The 23,189-nt window shown below is 41.5% G+C and overlaps 1 protein-coding gene across 2 annotated transcripts in view; it reads right to left on the bottom strand.

Annotated features, from left to right (window-relative positions):
* The window catches only part of bbox1 (butyrobetaine (gamma), 2-oxoglutarate dioxygenase (gamma-butyrobetaine hydroxylase) 1), a 75,648-nt gene that overhangs the window by 47,560 nt on the left and 4,899 nt on the right, over window positions 1-23,189 (bottom strand). For both annotated transcript variants that reach the window (XM_078415479.1, XM_078415480.1), the window contains 2 exons: window positions 18,560-19,035; window positions 13,352-13,466 (listed from right to left, as the gene is read on the bottom strand). In XM_078415479.1, coding sequence (XP_078271605.1) covers window positions 13,352-13,466; window positions 18,560-18,937 — 493 coding nt within the window. In that variant the 5' untranslated portion in view covers window positions 18,938-19,035. The remainder of the gene's footprint in view (window positions 1-13,351; window positions 13,467-18,559; window positions 19,036-23,189) is intronic.

Below are 23,189 nucleotides of genomic sequence, written 5' to 3'. Positions count from 1 at the left end.
CCCTACCATTTACCCTGTACGTCCTATTTTGATTTGTCCTACCAAAATGCAGCACCTCACACTTATCAGCATTAAACTCCATCTGCCATCTTTCAGCCCACCCTTCCAAAAGGCCCAAGTCTCTCTGTAGACTTTGAAACTCTACTTCATTATTAACTACACCACCTATCTTAGTATCATCTGCATATTTACTAATCCAATTTGCCACACCATCATCCAGATCATTAATGTAAATGACAAACAACAGTGGACCCAACACAGATCCTTGGGGTACTCCACTAGACACTGGCCTCCAACCTGACATACAATTGTCAACCATTACCCTCTGGTATCTCCCATTCAGCCATTGTTGAATCCATCTTGCAACCTCACTATTAATACCCAACGATTTAACCTTCTTAATCAACCTTCCATGTGGAACCTTGTCAAATGCCTTACTGGTTTCTTCATTTCGTGTTGAATTGAAACCATTAGTAATTTCAAAATGCCTATTAAATCTTATGTTCTACATTGAAGTGCTGTGTTCGTTGATAGAGGATTTGAATAAAAGCCTTGATTTAAGAGTAGCACATGCTCTTCATGGTCAGAGGGCATGGATTCAAACTGTACCCAGAGATGTAAACAGTTTCTGCTATTACTTCAATACAGTACTTATGATAATCTGAGTTCTTTAGCCTGAATAAAATGCATATACTGAATGAGTACAACAGATTTATTCCACAGTGGGGTTCCTCCCTTGAGGATCTCCATACAATGCTAGTGTCTGAAAAGATCTCAACTGTGGAGGGAAAGAACAACTTTTCCACGATTGTTTACTTTTTATACAGAAAGGAAAAAGGGGTGTGACAGAAAAGAAATTAATGACCAATTGCAATTCTAATACAATTCCCATGGTTACAGAGAAAACAAAACCATTAATACAGGTCACATGCTTAGAAACCAAACCATTAATATAGGTCACATGCTTTCGGGGAAACGCATCAATTTACCTAGAGTGGATTCAAAACTTTTCCCACTTTCACACACACCCATATAAGGAGTTGTTATTGAGAAAGAAACTTTTTATCTACTATATACGAGCAATCTCGCAGCTGCACGACCTTGCTTCTAACTGTTTTAATATACAAGCTCACACTATCAGACAAGGGAGTCATTTAAGAACAAAGAACCCCTATACTCCTCTGTCTGTCTACTCCCTACAGCTGCAGAAACCCTCATCCACGCCTTCATCACCTCCCGTCTGGACTACTGCAACAGCCTCCTCTATGGCGCAACCTCAAAAATCATCAATAAACTTCAATACATTCAAAACTCCGCTGCCCGTCTACTCACACACACCTCGATCCGTGACCATATCACCCCCGTCCTTTATAAACTCCACTGGCTCCCCATCCCCCAGAGAATCCAGTACAAAATCCTCCTCATAACCTACAAAGCCCTCCATAACCTGGCCCCATCCTACCTGACCGACCTCCTCCACAGGCACACTCCCACCTGCACCCTCCGCTCTGCCGCTGCCAATCTCCTATCCCCCCACATCCGGACTAAACTCAGATCCTGGGGGGACAGGGCTTTCTCCATCGCTGCTCCCACCCTATGGAACTCACTACCCAAAACCGTTAGAGACTCCCCCACACTCACCACATTCAAAACATCGCTGAAGTCTCACCTGTTCAGTACTGCCTTCAACCACTGAAGGTCACCTCACCTTCTGTCTCCTTTCTCTGTTCATTTATTTATTTACTCATTTATCTATTTATTCATTTCCCTATGTTCTCAAAATCTCTGTAAAGCGTCTTTGAGTATATGAAAAGCGCTATATAAATAAAATGTATTATTATTATTATTATTATTATCTTTCATAAAGGGACAAACACATTCCATTCCCAATGATAACATTTGTGCCACAAGCATCCATCTTACTGCTTTCTACTGAAAATAAGCATTAATTTTATATTAGCTAAAACAACAACAAAATAAACCATCTTCAACCATCTACAACAAAATATCAATATCTCTAATTAACTAAATTTATATCAGCTAAAAGCATAGATTCTCACTTAGGGAGCACTGCACTGACAGAAATTTGCTTTCCACAGCATGCAGGGACTTGTACCGCATAAAAGGGCATCCTACCAAATATGCTCACATTGGCTGTCTAAAGAACTTTCCAATTAGACTGATTCTCCCTGACCTATTCCCATAGCCCTTAACAGTATTCTCCTTTAATTATTTATCCAATTCTATTTTAAGGGTTTCTACAAAAACTTCATCACCAATTTTAAAATGTTTACACACCAGAGGCAACAACTCAAATTAATATTCTTTGGAATATTCTTACACCACTGTTGGTTCTTTTGTGAATCAGTCTCCTTTAATTACCATTGGAAGCAACCAACATTTCCCTACACTTACTCCTTCATGTTTAAAGCAACCAATTATCTCTTTGAAAGTTCTGCTGCAAAGAAAACAACCTTGGTTTTTCAAATCTCTCCATTCTTGAGTGGGGGAGTTTTCCCAGATGTTCTGATGATCAACATCTTTGAAAGAGATTATCTCATCCTTGCAATTTGTGGGAGCTCAACTTGTGCAATTAGCTTTGCCTGTGCCTACAAAATAAGAGTGACCACACTTCAAAGGAGTTTTGTGGCTGAAGCATTTTGGAATGTTTTGCAGATAGGAATGGTGTCAGCAAATTAAATATATTTGTTTTTATTGTCTTGATCCTCTGTAACTGTGTTTTCCCTTAATGTTGTTCTTTTTCAGCGATTAATCCACCTACAAATCCTTCAGATTGTAGTTTAGAAAGAAAAACATTTAGAAATTAAGACTTGTGACTCAGTTTCAAAAGAAAGAAAATCTTGCTCTTTGCATATCAATTCTAATTTTGCTTTGACAGTCCAAATTAACACTCACTGAAGCTGAAATTAACACTTTTATTAACTTTTGAGACTATCGATCATGTTCAGTCTTGATCACCTAAATTTTCTGTTGAAACCAATTCAGACTAATGAATTGCAAATCTTAAAGATAATTTATTTAATTTTGTGTGATTTTGTTTGAAGGCCCTTAATTATATTTAATCCACAAAAACAGACAATTAATGATGCCTTCCAGTTTTCTATAAAATCACATTTAGAAAAATGCCTCTTTGCCAAATAAAGACAGTCTGAAGAAGGGTCCCGGCCTGAAATGTCACCTGTCCATTTTCTCCAGCAATGCTGCCTGACCCACTGTTATTTCAGCATTTTGTGTCTATTTTTGGTGTAAACCAACATCTGCAGTTCCTTTTTTAAAAATTAAAAAGTGTTAGTTATTGTTTGTTTTCATTGCCCATTTACTAGGAGACACATACCCATATTGATGATATGTGACAAGCAAATCGCAAGGTTTACAAATGCAGAACTTTGCATCAAGTCCTTTTAACTGTGCATTACGCACCATTTCCTCAATCGCTCTTCTAATCGCTGGAAATTCCACTTGAGCAAAATATAATGACATGACTTACAGCTGGTTTGGAACCCATTATCAAGGAAATCATAGCCTACAACTGCCTCTCAGCACATGCTGAGGTACCAGATATTCATAAGGATTTTGAACATTTATTTAATAAAGTAATTAAAAGTGTGAATTGCAGAAAAATATCTGATCCACTCAACCTTTGACTGTCACATTTAATCATTAATACACCCATACGTCAGCCTGCAAAACTCAGCTAACATATTGAAACTTCCTTAAGAAAACTTTGTGAATAATTAAGTGATTTGTGCTGTAAGAAAAATGAAAGGTGACTGCAAGTCAAGTAGCAGAAGGCACAGAAGTGTTATCTGTATTTGATGATTTCTACAAGGCGATAATTACTTTTTGAAAGCTGGAGGGGATTCAAAAATTTAAGTGGCTACAGAATAAAGTACGGTAAGGAAGATACAAATATACATCTCCTATAGAATGTTTACCTTGTGTTGCTGTTAATTTTGTGGTCATTTCCTCCAGTTCTGTGAGGCAGTCCAAGTTAAATAATCTGCCACATTTTTCCACTGCATCCAGTTTGCTTGATATGAATGTGCAAAACCACAACCTTCCTGACTAATTTTTTGACTCTTAAGTTAAGAAAGTTAAATCGACTTTGTCCAATGTTAAAATTGCAGTCTGTAAAGTCGTAGAATGTCCCTTTAAATTCAATATTTTAAATAATTTTTGTAGGTTCGTTGAATGAAATCTTTCCAGCAACTGTTCCATTTTATTCACATGTTGCTCAATTTCAAGGCATCCTTTACATTGATTTTAATAATGCCAAAGCATGCCAAACTAATTTCATTCAAATTTATGATGTGAAACATGGCGAGGGATGACTTACTGATAGAGATATCACAAAATGCCGGAGTAACTCAGCGGGTCAGGCAGCATCTCTGGAGAGAAGGAATGGGTGATGTTTCGAGTCGAGACCCTTCTTCAGACTGATGTCGTGGAGGCGGGACAAAGAAAGGATATAGATGGAGACAGGAAGACAGTGGGAGAACTGGGAAGGGGGAGGGGAAGAGAGGGACAGAGGAGCTATCTAAAGTTAGAGAAGTCAATACCGCTGGGCTGTAAGCATTCCAAGTTAGTTCATACCACTGGGCTGTAAGCATTCCAAGCGAAATATGAGGTGCTGTTCCTCCAATTTGCGGTGAGCCTCACTATGACACTGGAGGAGGCCCATGACAGAAAGGTCAGACTGGGAGTGGGATGATGCAACACCTGTCCCTTTACCTCCCCCCCTCAACTCCATTCAAGGACCCAAACGGTCTTTCCAGGTGAGACAGGGGTTCACCTGCACCTCTCCAACCTGATCTATTGTATCCGCTGTTCCAGATGTCAACTTCTCTACATTGGCGAGACCAAACACAGGCTCGGCGATCGTTTCGCTCAACACCTTCGCTCAGTCCGCCTTAACCAACCTGATCTCCAGGTGGCTGAGCACTTCAACTCCCCCTCCCAGTCTGACCTTTCTGTCATGGGCCTCCTCCAGTGTCATAGTGAGGCCCACCGCAAATTGGAGGAACAGCACCTCATATTTCGCTTGGGCAGCTTACAGCCCAGCGGTATGAACATTGACTTCTCTAACTTTAGATAGCTCCTCTGTCCCTCTCTTCCCCTCCCCCTTCCTAGTTCTCCCACTGTCTTCCTGTCTCCACCTATATCCTTTCTTTGTCCCGCCTCCCCGACATCAGTCTGAAGAAGGGTCTTGACCCAAAACGTCACCCATTTCTTCTCTCCAGAGATGCTGCCTGACGCACTGAGTTACTCCAGCATTTTGTGATACCTCTGATTTCTACCAGCATCTGCAGTTATTTTCCTACACATCCTGATAGAGGTATCCACAACTATGAGAAGCAGAGATCGGGTAGATGGTCAGTATCGTTTCTCCATGCTAAAGAGCGGCACTGTGGTGCAGTTAGTAGAGCTGCTGTCTCTCAGCACCAGGCACCCAGGTTCGATCCTGACCTCTGTCTGTATGGAGTTTATACATTTTCCCTGTCATCGTATGGGTATTCTACCACATCACAAACAAGTGCGATTTTTGTAGGTTGACTGGCCTCTGTAAAATCTCATCTCTAGGATGGGATATTTTTATACTTCACTATTGGTTGTCATTAAATTGAAAGTAACCACGTACATGTCATGTTGGAATACTTTTGCGTATTCCCCCTTTTTAATTTAACACCTCAAATGAAAACCTGGTTTGAATTCAAACCATAGTTCTCTTTCAAACGTTAACCTGGAATTCCTTTTATATGCGTTCTTTAATCTTCCAAATGGTACCAATAGTTTAGTTTAGAGATGCAGCGCGGAAACAGGCCCTTCGGCCCAATGTGACCGCACCGACCAGCGATCCCCGCACATTAACACCACACACTAGGGACAAAATTACACTTATACCAAGCCAATTAACCTAAAAAATCTGTACGTCTTTGGAGTGTCTTTCGTACGTGTCTGTACGTCTTTCGCTGGAAACCGAAGCACCCGGAGAAAACCCATGCGGGTCACGGGGAGAATGTACAAACTCCTTACAGAGAGCACCTGTAGTCATGATCGAACCCGGATCTCTGGCGCTGTAAGGCAGCAACTCCACCTCTGCTCCACCGTGCCACCCTATATGCGCCACCGCCAATAAATGGTTCAACTCACTAAGAGTGTTCAATCATTACTCCCCACTCTACATTCCGGTATCAATAGATACAGAGGTCCACCACCAATTTTACAGCAACTGATGGTCCGCTACCTCATTTACTCCAGACAAATGAGCGGCCTTGAAATCCCCCCTGGAAGTCCCCCCGAAATTGTACTGCCCAGTCCAGGTGAGGTGGCCGATCTTGACTTCATCGGAACTTCCGTGGCCAACCGGCAGGTCGAATTTGCTCCCTGTGGCTAGGCCTCTGGATCTCCGGCCCGGCTGGAGCCGGCAGATCCATTCCAATAGCCGCCGTCTGAGGCAGACTCTGCAGGCCGGTATCTCGGCCCCACGGCGAACCATTCCGATAATGTTTTACTTTTCTCAGAGGCCGTGACCTCTCTTGGTCCAGCAAAACCCATAATCCAGAAAGGCTCTAGAACCGAAGGTGCTGGAAATAGGTGGTGGACCTGTAATGCAATGTGAGTGAAGCCTTGTACTCTGAAATTTGTTAAACTGCAAATAGGAACAGTGCATTTTCAGCTCACCTTTAAAATAGTAAAACTTCCAGGGGATTTACAAAGAACTGACAGTGAAGTTAGTATTTGCCTGAATTTATAGCAAACTGACTTCTCAACTAATGCCCAAATCTAGGTTGTTTCTGTGATGGAATGCATCATGGATCAAATACAGAGGTAGTATAAATGACTTGCTGTAGGGAATATTTCAGAATTTTTTACTCAAAAGAATACTGGAATACGATATTAATTTGGCATGCATTAGTTAGAATTTATTCATGACCAAAAGTAGTTTGTGGTTTGAACAGTAATCTTAGCCCATTGGACCTTTCTCTTTCAGAGGTTAATTGACTTGCTGTGTTTTTCCTACACATTTGTCTTTACATTAATGTGAACATGACACTGGAGAACTTTGACCAATGAATTATTTATGCCTTTTAATTTAAGATTATTTATAAGACAAATCTCTTTACAAATAACACCACCATTATTTTTTAAATTCAAAAGATTTTAGTACATTTGGTGGTTGGATCTAGAAACAAGAAACTGCAGATGCTGTTTAACAAAAAAAGTACACAGTGCTAAAGAAACTCAGTGGGTCAGGCAGCATCTCTGGAGAACATGGATAGGTGACATACCTGAAATGTTACCTATCCATGTTCTCCACAGATGCTGCCTGACCCGCTGAGTTACTCCTGCACTTTGTGTCTTTTATTGATGGTTGAATCTGGCTGGCAACAATGGTTGAAAATATATGTCTCACAAGATTGACCTTGGATTTTGGAATTAGAATCAGACAGCTACATTTATTTTACTGTTGCAATGGACAGAGTAGTATTTGTATTGTGTCAAAAGACAAGGGGTAATTTCACACTCTCGGCATGGAAAGACAGAATGGCCAGGTAACAGTGACTGCACTCTGGTTTCATATGTGACCTAACTCTGTGTGCACATTGATGGAAGAGTGAATAATTAGTTTTCCTGTTCCAAATAATAACATCGGGATAAAATTCCACAGACCAAGAAGTCAATGAAGAAGATTTATTGCTGTTATTCTGCACAGCCTGATGATGTAGTAGGGTTGATTTTCTGTGCAGCAGCTCATTTTGATCAGGCTGGTTGGTGGGCCTGGATTCTAACCAAAACAGCATCTACAGTTCCTTGTGACCACAAATGTTCTTTGCTGTCTGCGGAACAGAACTTTGCTATTCCAAGTGGGCACTCATAAGCTTTATGGACCATTGAAAGGACTCTCTGTGACAAAAAGACCGGACATTCTGGAGAATTCCCAATCCGCTACCAGCTTCTCCAGACATCTGTACTACATCTGTCCACCATTTATTTGTCCTGTACAGATACCGTTCCCACTCATCTGACTGCACAGTTCTTTCCATTCACTTACCAGGTGACTGCAATGAAGAGGTTTGTTGATGTGATTCAGTCATCGGAGGAATCCTTCATGTATATATTATTTATACCAATCGTAAATTTAGAAGTTAGTTGTCCTTCCAGATTCTAAGATTTGACAACTTAAGAAATACCAGAGGGCATAGCTTTAAGGTGAGAGGGACATAATGTAAAGAGTAGTGAATGCCTAGCTGGGGGGGGGCAGATAGTGGCATTTAAGAGACTTTTGGATAGGCACATGGATGTGGAGGGAATGGAGGGATATGGATTATGTACAGGCAGATAGCAGATGGTCCTGGCATCATGTTTGGTACAGACATACAGACATGGTGGGCCAATGAGCCTGTTCTTGTACTGTAGTGTTCTATATCACCCCAAGTAGATTTCCAACGTATAAATGTACTTGATATTACATGTTTTGTCAAACTGTATCTCCCTTCAAATTTCTTGTATTCTAACTCCCTTTTAGTTTGGTAAATGAATCAGCTCTGGATTAAGTGTCATTGCAAACACATTAAACAGCTGACCAGTGGGCACCCATCCATATTCATCCCATCACCCAGCCCTTGGCCCACATCCTTCTGTGCCTAGGCCATTCGCATGCTTGGCCAGACACTCCTTCAATGCCGACAGTGACTGCTTTCACTCTCTCGGGCAGCATATTCACCACCCTTTGGGTGAAAAAGGTCCTCTGTTCTCTGTAGACGGCTCAATTGTAATCATGTATAATCTTTTCGCTGATTGGTTAGCGCAAAACAAAAGCTTTTCACTGTACCTCAATACATGTGACAATAAACTAAACTCAAACTTACCCTAAATCTATGTTTTATGTATCACTGACATGTGGAAAAGTTTCCTGCAGTCTAACCTATCTATTCCACTCATAATTTTTTATATACCCCATGTCCCTTCTTAACTTCCTCCACTCAAGGCCTCTCCAGAATCCCCTCGTAACTGAAAGGCCCCATCCCAGGTAACATATTATTGAATTTCCTCTGCATCCTCTCCAGCACTATCACATCTTTCATATTTAGTGTGCTGGGAAGGTCGAATAATTTATGCAAGTAGATCATAAGTGGTAGGAGAAGAATTAGGCCACTCGGACCCATCAAGTCTAGTGCGCCATTCAATCATGGCTGATCTACCTCTCCCTCCTAACCCCATTCTCCTGCCTTCTCCCCATAACCTCCGACACCCGTACTAATCAAGAATCTATCTCTGCTTTAAATATATCCACTGACTTGGCCTCCACAGCCTTATGTGGCATACAATTCCACAGATTCCACACCACCATATAAAGACATTCCTCATTATCTCCTTCCTAGAAGAATGTCCTTTAATTCTGAGGCTGTTACCTTTAGTCCTAGACTCTCCCACTGGTGGAAACATTCTCTCTACATCCACTCTAAGGATTTCACTATTCTGTACATTTCAATGAGGTCCCCCCTCATTCTTCTAAACTCCAGCGAGTACAGGCCCAATACCGACAAACGCTCATCATATGTTAATCTACTCATTCCTGGGATCATTCTTGTAAACACTAACATGATTATCACTTTCTCCAGTCCTCCCTCCCCCACCCCCCCAACTCATCATGCCGTTAACAGATGGGTTAGTATGATAACGCACTGTGGTCTTGGGCGTCCCTGCTAACAGGCAGCTTTGGTGCAGAGGTTTGGATGAGAAACATTTCCCACATGCTGCGGTATTTAATTCTTTTAATTTACACTCAATAATTTATATTGCTTGGAGCATTCTGCCCAAATGCTGCACACACTTCATACAAGTATTTGGAATGCTGTAATGCATGAAACATTCAACCAGCAGCATTTTCATTTCATTACAAATCTTTAAAGCACTAGAATATGTCAACTAATATTATAGAATGTTTGACATAGCTCTCAGTATTGGAAGTCTTCCAAGTCTCTGCAATGGTGGCACAGTTGTGCAGCTGGTCAAGCGCTGCCTCACAATGCCAGAGACCAGGGTTCAAGCCTGACTTCAGGTGCTGTCTGTGTGGAGTTTGCACGTTCTCCCGGTGACCATGCGAGTTTCTTCCGGGTGCTCCGGTTTTCTCCCACATCAAGTTTGTAGGTTAATTGGCCCTCTGTAAATTGCTCCGTGTGTAGGGAGTGCATGAGAAAGTGGTTTAACAGAACTAGTGTGAATGAGCGATCAAAGGTCGGCATGGACTCAGTGGGCCCAAGGTCCATTTCCATGCTATATTTCTAAAGTAAACTAAATTGGTAGGTTGGAAACATGGCATTTCGTTCAGAGAAAAAAAATGCTACACCACAGAAACATTACAATGCTTCATAATGGAATCAGAGAGGGACTGCGGGAGACGTTGGAGAATGTGAACAAGTCCTTACTGATGAATTTTGCTGTATATTTTCTTACTGCCCCAAACCCCACTAATTTCTGCACACTCCATCCATTCTGATGTAATTTCTTGGCAGTTTTGTACATTCTCCATAGTCCCTTTTTTTTCTTCAACGAAATGGCTGAGCCAGCACATGTCACATCCTCCAGGAAGCTGCTCATTTGGCATTTTGCCTTGAGCCCATGGCTCGGTTTATACTGGCCAGTTCAATATGTCCACAGGGATATCAGTACAAAAAAAAAGAGTTAAGGACAGGAGGGATCATTCAAGGCAGGAAAGGAGGCCGCCTGTCAAGGACAAGGTATTTCTCCAGCATCTGCTCAAGCAAGCAGGCTTTACAATAGACAATAGGTGCAGGAGTAGGCCATTCAGCCCTTCGAGCCAGCACCGCCATTCAATGCGATCATGGCTGATCACTCTCAATCAGTACCCCGTTCCTGCCTTCTCCCCATACCCCCTCACTCCGCTATCCTTAAGAGCTCTATCCAGCTCTCTCTTGAAAGCATCCAACAAACTGGCCTCCACTGCCTTCTGAGGCAGAGAATTCCACACCTTCACCACTCTCTGACTGAAAAAGTTCTTCCTCATCTCCGTTCTAAATGGCCTACCACTTATTCTTAAACTGTGGCCCCTTGTTCTGGACTCCCCCAACATTGGGAACATGTTTCCTGCCTCCAATGTGTCCAATCCCCTAATTATCTTATATGTTTCAATAAGATCCCCCCTCATCCTTCTAAATTCCAGTGTATACAAGCCTAATTGCTCCAGCCTTTCAACATACGACAGTCCCGCCATTCCGGGAATTAACCTAGTGAACCTACGTTGAACGCCCTCAATAGCAAGAATATCCTTCCTCAAATTTGGAGACCAAAACTGCACACAGTACTCCAGGTGCGGTCTCACCAGGGCCCGGTACAACTGTAGAAGGACCTCTTTGCTCCTATACTCAACTCCTCTTGTTATGAAGGCCAACATTCCATTGGCTTTCTTCACTGCCTGCTGTACCTGCATGCTTCCTTTCAGTGACTGATGCACTAGGACACCCAGATCTCGTTGAACATCCCCTCTTCCTAACTTGACACCATTCAGATAATAATCTGCCTTTCTATTCTTACTTCCAAAGTGAATAACCTCACACTTATCTACATTAAACTGCATCTGCCATGTATCCGCCCACTCACACAACCTGTCCAAGTCACCCTGCAGCCTTATTGCATCTTCCTCACAATTCACACTACCCCCCAGCTTAGTATCATCTGCAAATTTGCTAATGGTACTTTTAATCCATTCATCTAAGTCATTAATGTATATCGTAAATAGCTGGGGTCCCAGCACCGAACCTTGCGGTACCCCACTGGTCACTGCCTGCCATTCCGAAAGGGACCCATTTATCCCCACTCTTTGCTTTCTGTCTGTCAACCAATTTTCTATCCATGTCAGTACCCTACCCCCAATACCATGTGCTCTAATTTTGCCCACTAATCTCCTATGTGGGACCTTGTCGAAGGCTTTCTGAAAGTCGAGGTACACCACATCCACTGACTCTCCCCTGTCAATTTTCCTAGTTACATCCTCAAAAAATTCCAGTAGATTTGTCAAGCATGATTTCCCCTTCGTAAATCCATGCTGACTCGGAACGATCCTGTTACTGCTATCCAAATGCTCAGCAATTTCGTCTTTTATAATTGACTCCAGCATCTTCCCCACCACTGATGTCAGACTAACTGGTCTATAATTACCCGTTTTCTCTCTCCCTCCTTTCTTAAAAAGTGGGATAACATTTGCTATCATCCAATCCACAGGAACTGATCCTGAATCTATAGAACATTGAAAAATGATCTCCAATGCTTCCACTATTTCTAGAGCCACCTCCTTAAGTACCCTGCGATGCAGACCATCGGGCCCTGGGGATTTATCAGCCTTCAATCCCATCAGTCTACCCAAAACCATTTCCTGCCTAATGTGGATTTCCTTCAGTTCCTCCATCACCCCTGCATAACATTTCAAACAGATATCACGAGCACGAGGATGGATATGGGAGGAAGGGGACAAGGGGATGGGTGGGAGATGAGGTGGGCAAAGGAGTTAGCGGAACTGCAGTGGTGGTAGATGATGGGAAAAATAGGTGCACATTGGGGGTGGGTGGAGAAGGAGAAAGAGAGGGTGATAGGGGGTATTACTTGAAATTAGAGACTTTAATGTTCAAACCATTAGGTTATAGGCGACCCAAGTGGAACAAATGGTGTTGTTCAAGTTAACTTCCGCCTCACTTGGGCAATGGAGGAGGCCTACGACAGAAAGGTTGGTATGGGAATGGCAAGGAAGAGGGTAAAATGGTTAGTATCTGGGTGCTCCTGCAGGCCTTGCCAAGTGTTTGGTGAAACCGTTGCCTTGTCTCCTCATGGTCTCACCAATGAGGAGGCCAGGTCGGCAGCATCAAATGCAACAGGTGAGATTGAAACAAGTGAAAGTGGACATCTGTCTCACCTGAAAGGCTGCTGGGGTTCCAGGATGGAAGTGCGAGAGGTGGCAAAGGGACAGGTGTTATATCTCCTGTAGCTGCAGGGGGAAACTGTAAAAACCTATTACAAGATGTAATAAATGCTTGCACATGGTTTGATTAAAAATATCACAAAATATAGTAACAGAGTAACCTCTGTTTAGAATAATTGTTTGGCCTTGTCTCATTTCTCTTCCATCTTGTTTTAGCAACACTTGCAGACATTTGCTGAAACATCAGTTTGCCCAATATAAAAAATTGCTGCAGAAACTAGCACCATGCTTTTAATTGTGAAGGACATAAACACAAACAATAAGACACTTGCTATATCTTTCTCAGTCACCTCTCGGGTGCAAAAGGCTAAAGATTTATCTCGTAATGTTTCTTACCACTCATGAAATATTGTTTCTGTTTCTCTTCTCTTGTTGATTGGTGAAAACATCTTGTTCTCAGCCAATTTGCATCAAACTCACTGATGTGTTGATCAGGCCATGCCACTGAAATCTAGAGCAAGATGGTAATGGCTTTAAAAATGGGAGTTTAACACCAAAATCTGTTGTATTTACAATCATGTAATTAGCATCAATTATTTGAAATATTGCAAGTAGGAAACCGAGTTTTGGGAGAGGTACGAATATCCATCTTTAAGGATGTGGAGCAAATGTGTGCACATGCAGAAATAGCCTTGCATTTTACTACATCGTTTGGATGATCATTGACAGGGTTTGGGTACCTCATTCCCTCCACCCCATCTTTTGCAAGACTGAGGTCTATGAGGAAATAAAAAGTGGAGTTGTTGTTTGATCCATGGTTGCACATGGTGATATGCAACCATGCAGCTTCACAACCAGGCAGCTTCACTGCCATTTCACACAAAGTTGGGGGGGGGGTGGAATGGGGGGAGTTCACAATCAGAGATGGATACAGGACAGAATGGACACAAACAACTAGTCTACAAAAGAGAAGAGGGGAAGATGAAAAGGAACGTGTCACTGTAGGTTCTGATTATTTTTAACTATCAAGTTATTTTCAAGAGAGAGTTAGATATGATCTAAGGGCTAACAGAATCAAGCGATATGGGGAAAATAGGGGGGATAAAAGCAGGAACGGGGTACTGATTTTGGATTATCAGCCATGATCATATTGAATGGCAGTGCTGGCTCGAAGGGCCGAATGGCCTATTCCTGCAACCTATTTTTTAATGTTTCTAACTGTAATTTAGCCTAGAGTTTTGTTAGGCGAGACTCAGGAGCAAGACATATCATTTGCTAACTAAAGAAATGATATGCTGAAACAGAGTAAATTGGAGATGAGGAAATAAAAATTGAAGAGAGTAAATATGTGGAAAGAATACAGTATTGAAACAGGTGTTAACATTAACATGCATATGAACTGTATGCAGAACTGATAAACATCATAGTAACAGCAGTATTTAAATGCGATTTAAAAATGGAGAGAGATATTATGAACCAACCAATACCAGAGACGTAGAGATTCAAATTTGACTTGGGAATCAATAGTTTTACGAGGTAATTAGAAGGGAGCTGATAATCAAGTACGGTCCTCAGTCTGCCTCCCACACTGGTAATTCCGAGGCCAACTTTACGGGCCGATATCTCAGCCCTTCGGCGGCTCATTCTGGTATTGTTGGACGCCTCTCAGAGGCCGTGACCTTTACTGGTCCAGCAAAATGGATAATCCAGAAAGGCTCTGGAAGGAATGGTGCCAGAAAAACAGTGGTGGACCCATACTCTATAAATACCTTAAAAAAGCTTTAAGTATATAGATAAATATCAAACTTGTAAAGGTTCACTTTGTTTAGTTTATTAGCTAAGGACAGATGAACATGACAAAACTGCATACCTGTGTAGGATTTACTGTTGTTACAAAAAACTAAATTTCCCCGTTTCCCTGCCTTGAAAATAACCATTGACGACTTCCACAGTATTCTGTGGCAATGTATTCCACAGGTACACCACCCTCTGACTAAAGAAATTCCTCATCTCCTTCCTTTAGTTTAAGGGTAGGAAGCTCTTTAAGTCCTTTTATTCTGAGGCTATGACCCCTGGTCCTAGACTCTCCCACATCCTCTCCACGTATTGTATATCGAAGCCTTTCACTATATGGCAAGTTTCAATGAGGCCCCCCTTCATCCTTCTAAACTTCAGTGCCGTCAAATGCTCATCATATGTTAACCCACTCATTCATTGTTGTAAACCTCCTCTGGACCGTCTCCAGAGCCAACACATACATCCTTCCTCAGATGTGGGGCCCAAAGTTTTACTAGTTTTTTCCCCCATTTTTTATTTGTATGCAAGGAAAGCATTGAATATGAAACTCTATACAGGTGATGCAAGATTTGAAAATGTAATTTAAATTGAAAATAAGATGATAAAGTACAAAGGCCAGTTTTCCTATCAACATATATAATCATAAAATGTAAGGTAGACACAAAATGCTGAAGTAACTCAGCGGGTCAGGCAGCATCTCTGGAGAGAAGGAACGGGTGACATTTCTTCAGTCTGAAGAGTCTCGACCCGAAACATCACCCATTCCTTCTCTCGAGATGCTGCTTGCCCCGCTGAGTTACTCCAGCATTTTATGTCTACCTTCTATTTAAATCCGCATCTGCAGTTCTTTCCTACACATCCTAATAATAAAATGTAGCAGGTGTCCAGATTAGGATGTAAAAATATACTTAAATGCACTTTGCAATTGTTGTCCATGCTTAAAATACACAATTAACTGTATTTTTGATGATAAAAATAATCATTGGTTATGAAATGAATGTCAGGAGTTTCATCAACAATACTTAATGTGTTCAAACTAATAATCAACTTTGAGGCGGGGGGGGGGGGGGGGGGGGGGGGGGGGGGGGGAAGGGGGAGTATAATACATTTTTTGCACCGTGTTTGCTATGGCATTAATCCTGTATTGATATATTGTTGAGATAGTCTTTTTCCTTCCAAAAAAAATTAAGTCATAGCACTCTATCATAACAGTAAAATGCATTTTCTTCAGTAAAACTAGCATGTTAGAAGTGTGCTCTGCTAGACTACTCTGTGGCAGAGTACCACTTGAGATGAACATTAACAAGTTTAAGTACAATTGCACCTTTGATCTTTTACATCCAGTTTAGTAATGAATGGCTTGTACTCCAAGCTGCTGGTTGCAAAGCAACTTCAAAAGGCTGAATAACAGTGCAACTATTGTATCCGTTACTATCTTAAAGAGCTTCAAACAAATAAAAACATTGCAGTTTCCTTGCTGCCTTGAATTTTTTTTAATGATTTTAATTTCTTTGGGCGGAGCAGAATACAACTCCAGTTGTAAGATTGTGAAAAATCAGGATAAAGAAATAAAATGGACTGTTTAAAATAGCAGTTCGCTTGATACTAGTTTCTGAGACTTGAATAAACTTGGAGTTATGAGAAGGTTACAAAAAACATTGCTACTGGCATTGTTGATCGCTAGACAAGTAACAATAAAAAAGGGCGACTGTAATTTACCATTCAGCAATTTATCTTCAAAAATTATAATTCTAAATACTTGAACTATATACTTTTATTAGTTTGTAAAGAATAAGAGAGAGTCAAGTGTTTCTCAGGCCATTTAACCACAATACAAAGCCTTATAGCTATCTCATTGTAATAGTCACATCACAAAATAAGGTCTGATGTTTAAAAACTGAGATGAGGAAAAACTTTTCCACCCAGAGAGTTGTAAATCTGTGGAAGTATTGCCACGAAGGCAGTGGAGGCCAATTCACTGGATGTTTTCAAGGGAGAGTTACATTTAGCTCTTCAGGCAAAAGGAATCAAGGGATGTGGGGGAAAAGCAGGAACGAGGTACTGATTTTGGATGATCAGCCATGATCATATTGAATGGCGGTGCTGGCTCGAATGGCCCACTCTAGCACCTATTTTCTATGTTTCTAACTGATCACGTAATATTATTTCTCTCGCATCCCCACATTTAGGTAGGGGTTAGGTTAAGTTCGGGTGAGGATTACATTTGTTCAATTCTAGCTTATTAATATATTTTTTCAGAAAAAATATGTAATTATAAGGGGTATTGTATTCATTTTTGAGGTATCCAATATTTGCATGCATTTATCCTTTAAAAGATAAATAACAGATATATTCAGAAATTCCAATGTACTCAAAAGGTTAACCTCGTACCCTAGAGGTGCAAGGCAAGTACAGGACTCATCTAACATGACCCCAGTCCGGCACTGTGCAGTCACAGTCACATCCATTGACAGTCACTCCCACCACAACCTGGTCCAATAATCTCAAACAGCAGTGTTGCACAGGGAATCCAATGCCAAAATTGCTTTGCTATGCAAAGATGACCCACACCATTAGTACGATCAAAATTTCAAATAAACAAAAAAAAAGAATTGCGTACCTCAATTTCCAAAAGCTATATTCTCTCACTTTATCTATTTGGTGATGTTGCTCTGTAATAACAGTCATACAGCATGGAATCAGGCCCTTCAGCCCAACATGCCCCATCTACACTAGTCCTGTGCTTGGCCCCTACCCCTCTAAGCCTATCCTATCCATGTACCCGTCCAAATGTTTCTCAAACGTTGTGATAGTTAGTACCTGCCTCAACATGTAATGCTCTATTCACTGGCTGATTATTTGAGAAATGACTGTCCTTCAAAGCAGTTTTTAAATTAATGCCAGTCCCAAACACAATTGTTCAACTAAATAAATCGTTACAGAAGGAGTGAAAAATTATTATAGGGATGGGGAAGATTACCCGAACTTGTAAACATTCTTGTATTTGTAATTCTGCCAGCGTGACATTAATTTTTATAGAATCGGCAGAAACATGAAAATCAAATTTTAATCATGCACTTCATTACAACATAATTCTGTTAAATTCTAAACAGGAAATATACACAATTAATAAACCTGTCCCACTTTAGGCGATTTTAAGGCGACTGCCGGCGACTAGGGATGTCGGCAAACATTCACCGGGGTGTCGCGGGCATGATCGTGAGGAGTCTTCAATGAATCGTAGCCGATCTCGGCGCATCGCGGAAAAAAATTCCACCTGTATCGACCTGGCTCGGCATTGTCGTGGTCATTGTTGTAGGGTAAAAAAAAATGTTGCCGATCTGCTACAACTTTGACAGTCGCCGGCAGTCACCTTAAAAATCACGTAACTGGGACATGCCCTTGTCTTTCTATATTATCATTAGAATATGTTTTGTGGTGGTATCACATGAATACTTAATACTACCATATTTTTAAAGATGAAGACTTTAATCCTTTGCTTTAGTTTAGTTTATTATCACGTGTACCAAGGTACAGTGAAAAGCTTTAGGATTGAGAGAATAAAACAGTAAGAATTGCCAAATTATACATTTAGCATTTCCTGTTTAAAATGCTTTCAAGCCCACTTCCTCCAAAGCATAACGTAATCTTAAAATTTCAATCAGATATTAATTCAACCAATTCACAGTGAAAAGTTCAAATATAACTTAGACCTTCACCAACAAGCTTTAGACTAATTTGTAGATTAATGATTTAGTTATGCAGCAATATAATCATCGTATTGGAAATATTTTAAACTATTAATACCTTTGAATCAGTCATGGTGATTTTCTCCGGAGAAATGTTCACATCCAAATCTTTCATGGCAAGCCTTCTAGCTTTAGCTGAAGACAGGAAGCATTGGGAACATTGGCAGTTATCCCTTAACCATGCATAAGGATACAAACTATGATTTCCATCCTCCCAGTGGACGACGAACCATCGATGTTTATCCGAGGTCTCTACTTTTTGGATAGCTGAAGCTGGCAAATTGAATTTAAAAGTTGTAGAGCTGTGTAGCCTGCAGCCTTGATAGAGATCATTTTGTACAGGATGAAACAGAGTGCTATGTGCAGTCAATAATTTTTGCATTTCATTTTGAAATATTCTGTTATTGAGAAAATATTTTACAGCTGAACGCCACATTTTGCAATATTGCAAGCACTTAGAACTGCCTTTGACTTTAATTCTTCACTCTGGTTGAATCAAGATTCTCACAGTCCACTTCAAATTCAGTAATGCCTCTGTAAATCCAAACACACCCAAGGAATGTTTGCTGTTATCAATGCAATTTAATTTAGACACATTTTAGAGACAAAATAAACTACTCAATTACCACAGTCAGATAAAAGATTCATTATTTGTGACAAGTTAATTTAAATGATACAAAGATTCATGTGGAAAAATAATGATAACCGACAATATTGCTTTCTATAATTAAGTCCATATTAATGAGCCACAAGGAACTGAAGATGCTTGTTTGCAAAAAATGACAATATGTGCTGGAGTAACTCTGTCAGGAGAACATGGATAGATCATGTTGCAGGTCAAGACCCATCTTTGGACTGATTTGGGTGGGTGGGGAGTGATAGAAAGCTGGAGGAGAGGTGGGGCAGGACAGAGTTTGGCAATTGGTGGATACAGATGAGGGGGTAGGATATTGGCAGTTGATTGGACAATGACCAGTGATGAAAAGACAAATGTGTGAGATGAGACAAGGATAAAAGATCAAATTTGCAAATTGCAAATTGAGATGCAAATGAGGAGATAAGGATAAAAGAGATACAAGCCAGAGGAAGGAAGTTAGGTGGAAGGGGAAAAGGGAGAAATGGATGCACATCCAGATGAGGCATAGGAGAGGGAGAAAAGGTATGGGGGTTAGCAAACTGGAGGAACAGAACATCATATTCTGTTTACAGTGCAGACTGTAATCTTAGACTAGAAGATGATATCAATTCTTTGGTGAACTGGGCTGAGCAACAGCAGGTGCAATTTAATCCAGATAAATGTGAGGTGACGCATTCTGGCTGAACCAATGAGGCAAGAACAAACACACTGAATAGTAGGGCCCTCGGGGTTATTGGAGAACGGGGAAACTTGTACAAGTTCAAAGATCCTGCAAGGTGATGGTACAGTTAAACAACATGGTGAAAAAGGCACATAGGATGCTGCCCTTCATTAATCGGAGCATTGAATACATGAGCTGGTCCAACTTTATAAAATATAGGTCAGACCTCAGGTGGAAAATTGAAGAAATTCCAGAGAGTTGTAGACGTAGCCCTGACCATCAGACTAACCCTTCCATTGACTCCATCTACACTTCACGCTGCCTCAGCAAGGTGACCAGCATAATCAAGGACCAGACTCACCACAGTTACTCCCTCTCCCATTAACTAAGAGATACAGAAGTTTGAAAATGCACACATACAGATTCAGGGACAGTTTCTTCCCAGCTGGTATCAGGCAGCTGAACCATCCCTACCGCCAACTAGAAAGCAGTCCTGACCTACCATCTACCTCACAAGAGATCTTCCAACTATCTTTAATTGGACTTTACCTTGCACAAGACATTATTCCCTTTGCCCCGTATCTGTACACTATGGATGGTTTAATTGTAATCATGTATAATCTTTTCGCTGACTGGATAGCGCACAAAAACGTTTCACTGTACCTCGGAACACGCGACATAATAAACTAAACTGGAGTATTACATGTAGTTTCTGTCACCAATTTGGAGGAAAGGTGTGATTGCGCTGGAGAGGGTGGAGAGGATTCACCAGAATGTTGCCTGGGATGGAACATTCCAGATTTGAAGAGAGATTTGGTTTGTTTTCCCTGGACCAGGAGGTTACGAGGGGACAAAACTGAAGTAGATAAAATTATGTGGGGTACAGATAAAGTAGACTGCAGGAAAATATTCTCACATACGAGGTTGATAAAACCCCTTTGCCCTCTGGTAAGAGATTTGGAAGGAAATCCAAGGATAGGACCTTTATTATCCAGAGAATTATGATTAACTGGATTACACTGCCTGAGAGAAAGCAGAGTCACTGACAGCATTTAAGGAATGTCCAGAGGACCACTTGAATCACTGAGGAATAGGCCTTGGATCAAGTGATGGAAGATGGGATTAATACAATTGGGTGTCCACTGGTTGGTATAGAAATAATGACTGGCTAACTGAGTGATTATACTTACATTCTACTTTTCAAGTGTGTTTTACACCATAAAATCTGGCACAATCAAAGAAGGTATACGACGATTTCAAGAAAGAACATTATGGATCATATTTTTGGTAAGACCCACTTACTATCCCATTTTTTAAGAAAGGAGAGAGAAAACGGGAAATTATAGACCAGTTAGTCTGAGATCAGTGGTAGGGAAGATGCTGGAGGCAATTATAAAAGACACGGCGGCACGGTAGCGCAGCGGTAGAGTTGCTGCTTTACAGCGAATGCAGCGCCGGAGACTCAGGTTTGATCCTGACTATGGGTGCTGCACTGTAAGGAGTTTGTACGTTCTCCCCGTGACCTGCGTGGGTTTTCTACGAGATCTTCAGTTTCCTCCCACACTCCAAAGACGTACAGGTATGTAGGTTAATTGGCTGGGTAAATGTAAAAATTGTCCCTAGTGGGTGTAGGATAGTGTTAATGTACGGGGATCGCTGGGCGGCACGGACTTGGAGGGCCGAAAAGGCCTGTTTCCGGCTGTATATATATGATATGATATGAAAATTGCGGAGCATTTGGATAGCAGTAACAGGATCATTCCGAGTCAGCATGGATTTACGAAGGGGAAATCATGCTTGACTAATCTTCTGGAATTTTTTGAGGATGTAACTTGGAAAATTGACAGGGGAAACCCATTTTATCCTTCCCATCACTGTTAATCCTCCGACTTTCACAACTTGCATTTGTTCCTGCCCCATTCCCCAACTTTGTGTTATAATCATATTGCAATACGATTACATCATTTGAACTATGACCTGTTGGCAACAGTGCTAATCGAAACTAAATGACTTCAAGCCAGTAAGTGGATTTAATTTTTAAAAAGTCCTCTCCTGTGAGAGATGTTAAAGTTGAGAGATGAAGGAAAAGTAATTGCTGCACTTTATAAAAAGTTTCTCCTGGCATGTGTGACATTTAAAAGACTGCATTTAGCTTGGTTATCAGTCTGAAGAAGGGTCTCGACCCGAAACGTCGCCCATTCCTTCTCTCCCGAGATGCTGCCTGACCTGCTGAGTTACTCCAGCATTTTGTGAATAAATACCAGCAGATAAGGAGGGGGAGTTTGGCAGTCAGGTTGACACGCCACCCAATTTTGTTTCATATCATATCATATCATATATATACAGCCGGAAACAGGCCTTTTCGGCCCACCAAGTCCGTGCCGCCCAGCGATCCCCGTACATTAACACTATCCTACACCCACTAGGGACAATTTTTACATTTACCCAGCCAATTAACCTACATACCTGTACGTCTTTGGAGTGTGGGAGGAAACCGAAGATCTCGGAGAAAACCCACGCAGGTCACGGGGAGAACGTACAAACTCCTTACAGTGCAGCACCCGTAGTCAGGATCGAACCTGAGTCTCCGGCGCTGCATTCGCTGTAAAGCAGCAACTCTACCGCTGCGCTACCGTGCCGCCCATTCCATTGAAGTGAATTTGATTAGCTATGACTCACTGCTGTCCAACATGAATTCATAGTCATGGAGTGATAGTGTGGAAACGGGCTCTTCGCCCCAACTCGCCCACACCAGCCAACAGTCCCAGCTACACTGGTCCCACTTGCCTGCGCTTGGTCCATATCCCTCCAAACGTGTCCTATCCATGTACCTGTCTAACTGTTTATTTTAAGTGATGGGATAGTCTCAGCCTCAACTACCTCTTCTGGCAGCTTATTCCATACACCCACCACCCTAAAAAGTTGCCCCTCGGATTCCTATTAAATCTTTTCCCTTTCACCTTGAACCTATGTCCTCTGGTCCTCAATTCCCCTTCTCTGGGTAAAGGACTGTGCATCTACCCGATCTATTCCTCTCATGATTTTGTATACCTCTATAAGATCTCCCCTCATCCTCCTGCACTCCATGGAATCGAGGCCCAGCCTACTCAACCTCTCCCTATAGCTCACACCCTCTAGTCCTGGCAACATCCTCGTAAATCTTTTCTGAACCCTTTCAAGCTTGACAATATCTTTCCTATAACATGGTGCCCAGAACTGAACACAATATTCTAGATGCGGTCTCACCAATGTCTTATACAACTGCAACGTAATCTCCCAACTTCTATACTCAATACTCTGACTGATGAAGCCTTTTTGACCACCTTATCTACCTGCGACCCGACCTTCAAGGATCCATGCACCTGTACTCCTAGATCCCTCTGCTCTACA

The sequence above is a fragment of the Rhinoraja longicauda genome, chromosome 18 (assembly GCF_053455715.1).
Source record: "Rhinoraja longicauda isolate Sanriku21f chromosome 18, sRhiLon1.1, whole genome shotgun sequence".
Lineage (NCBI taxonomy): Eukaryota > Metazoa > Chordata > Chondrichthyes > Rajiformes > Arhynchobatidae > Rhinoraja > Rhinoraja longicauda.
The sequence above is the reverse complement of the archived record's forward strand: the minus strand, read 5'-3'. Positions and strand labels throughout refer to the sequence as shown.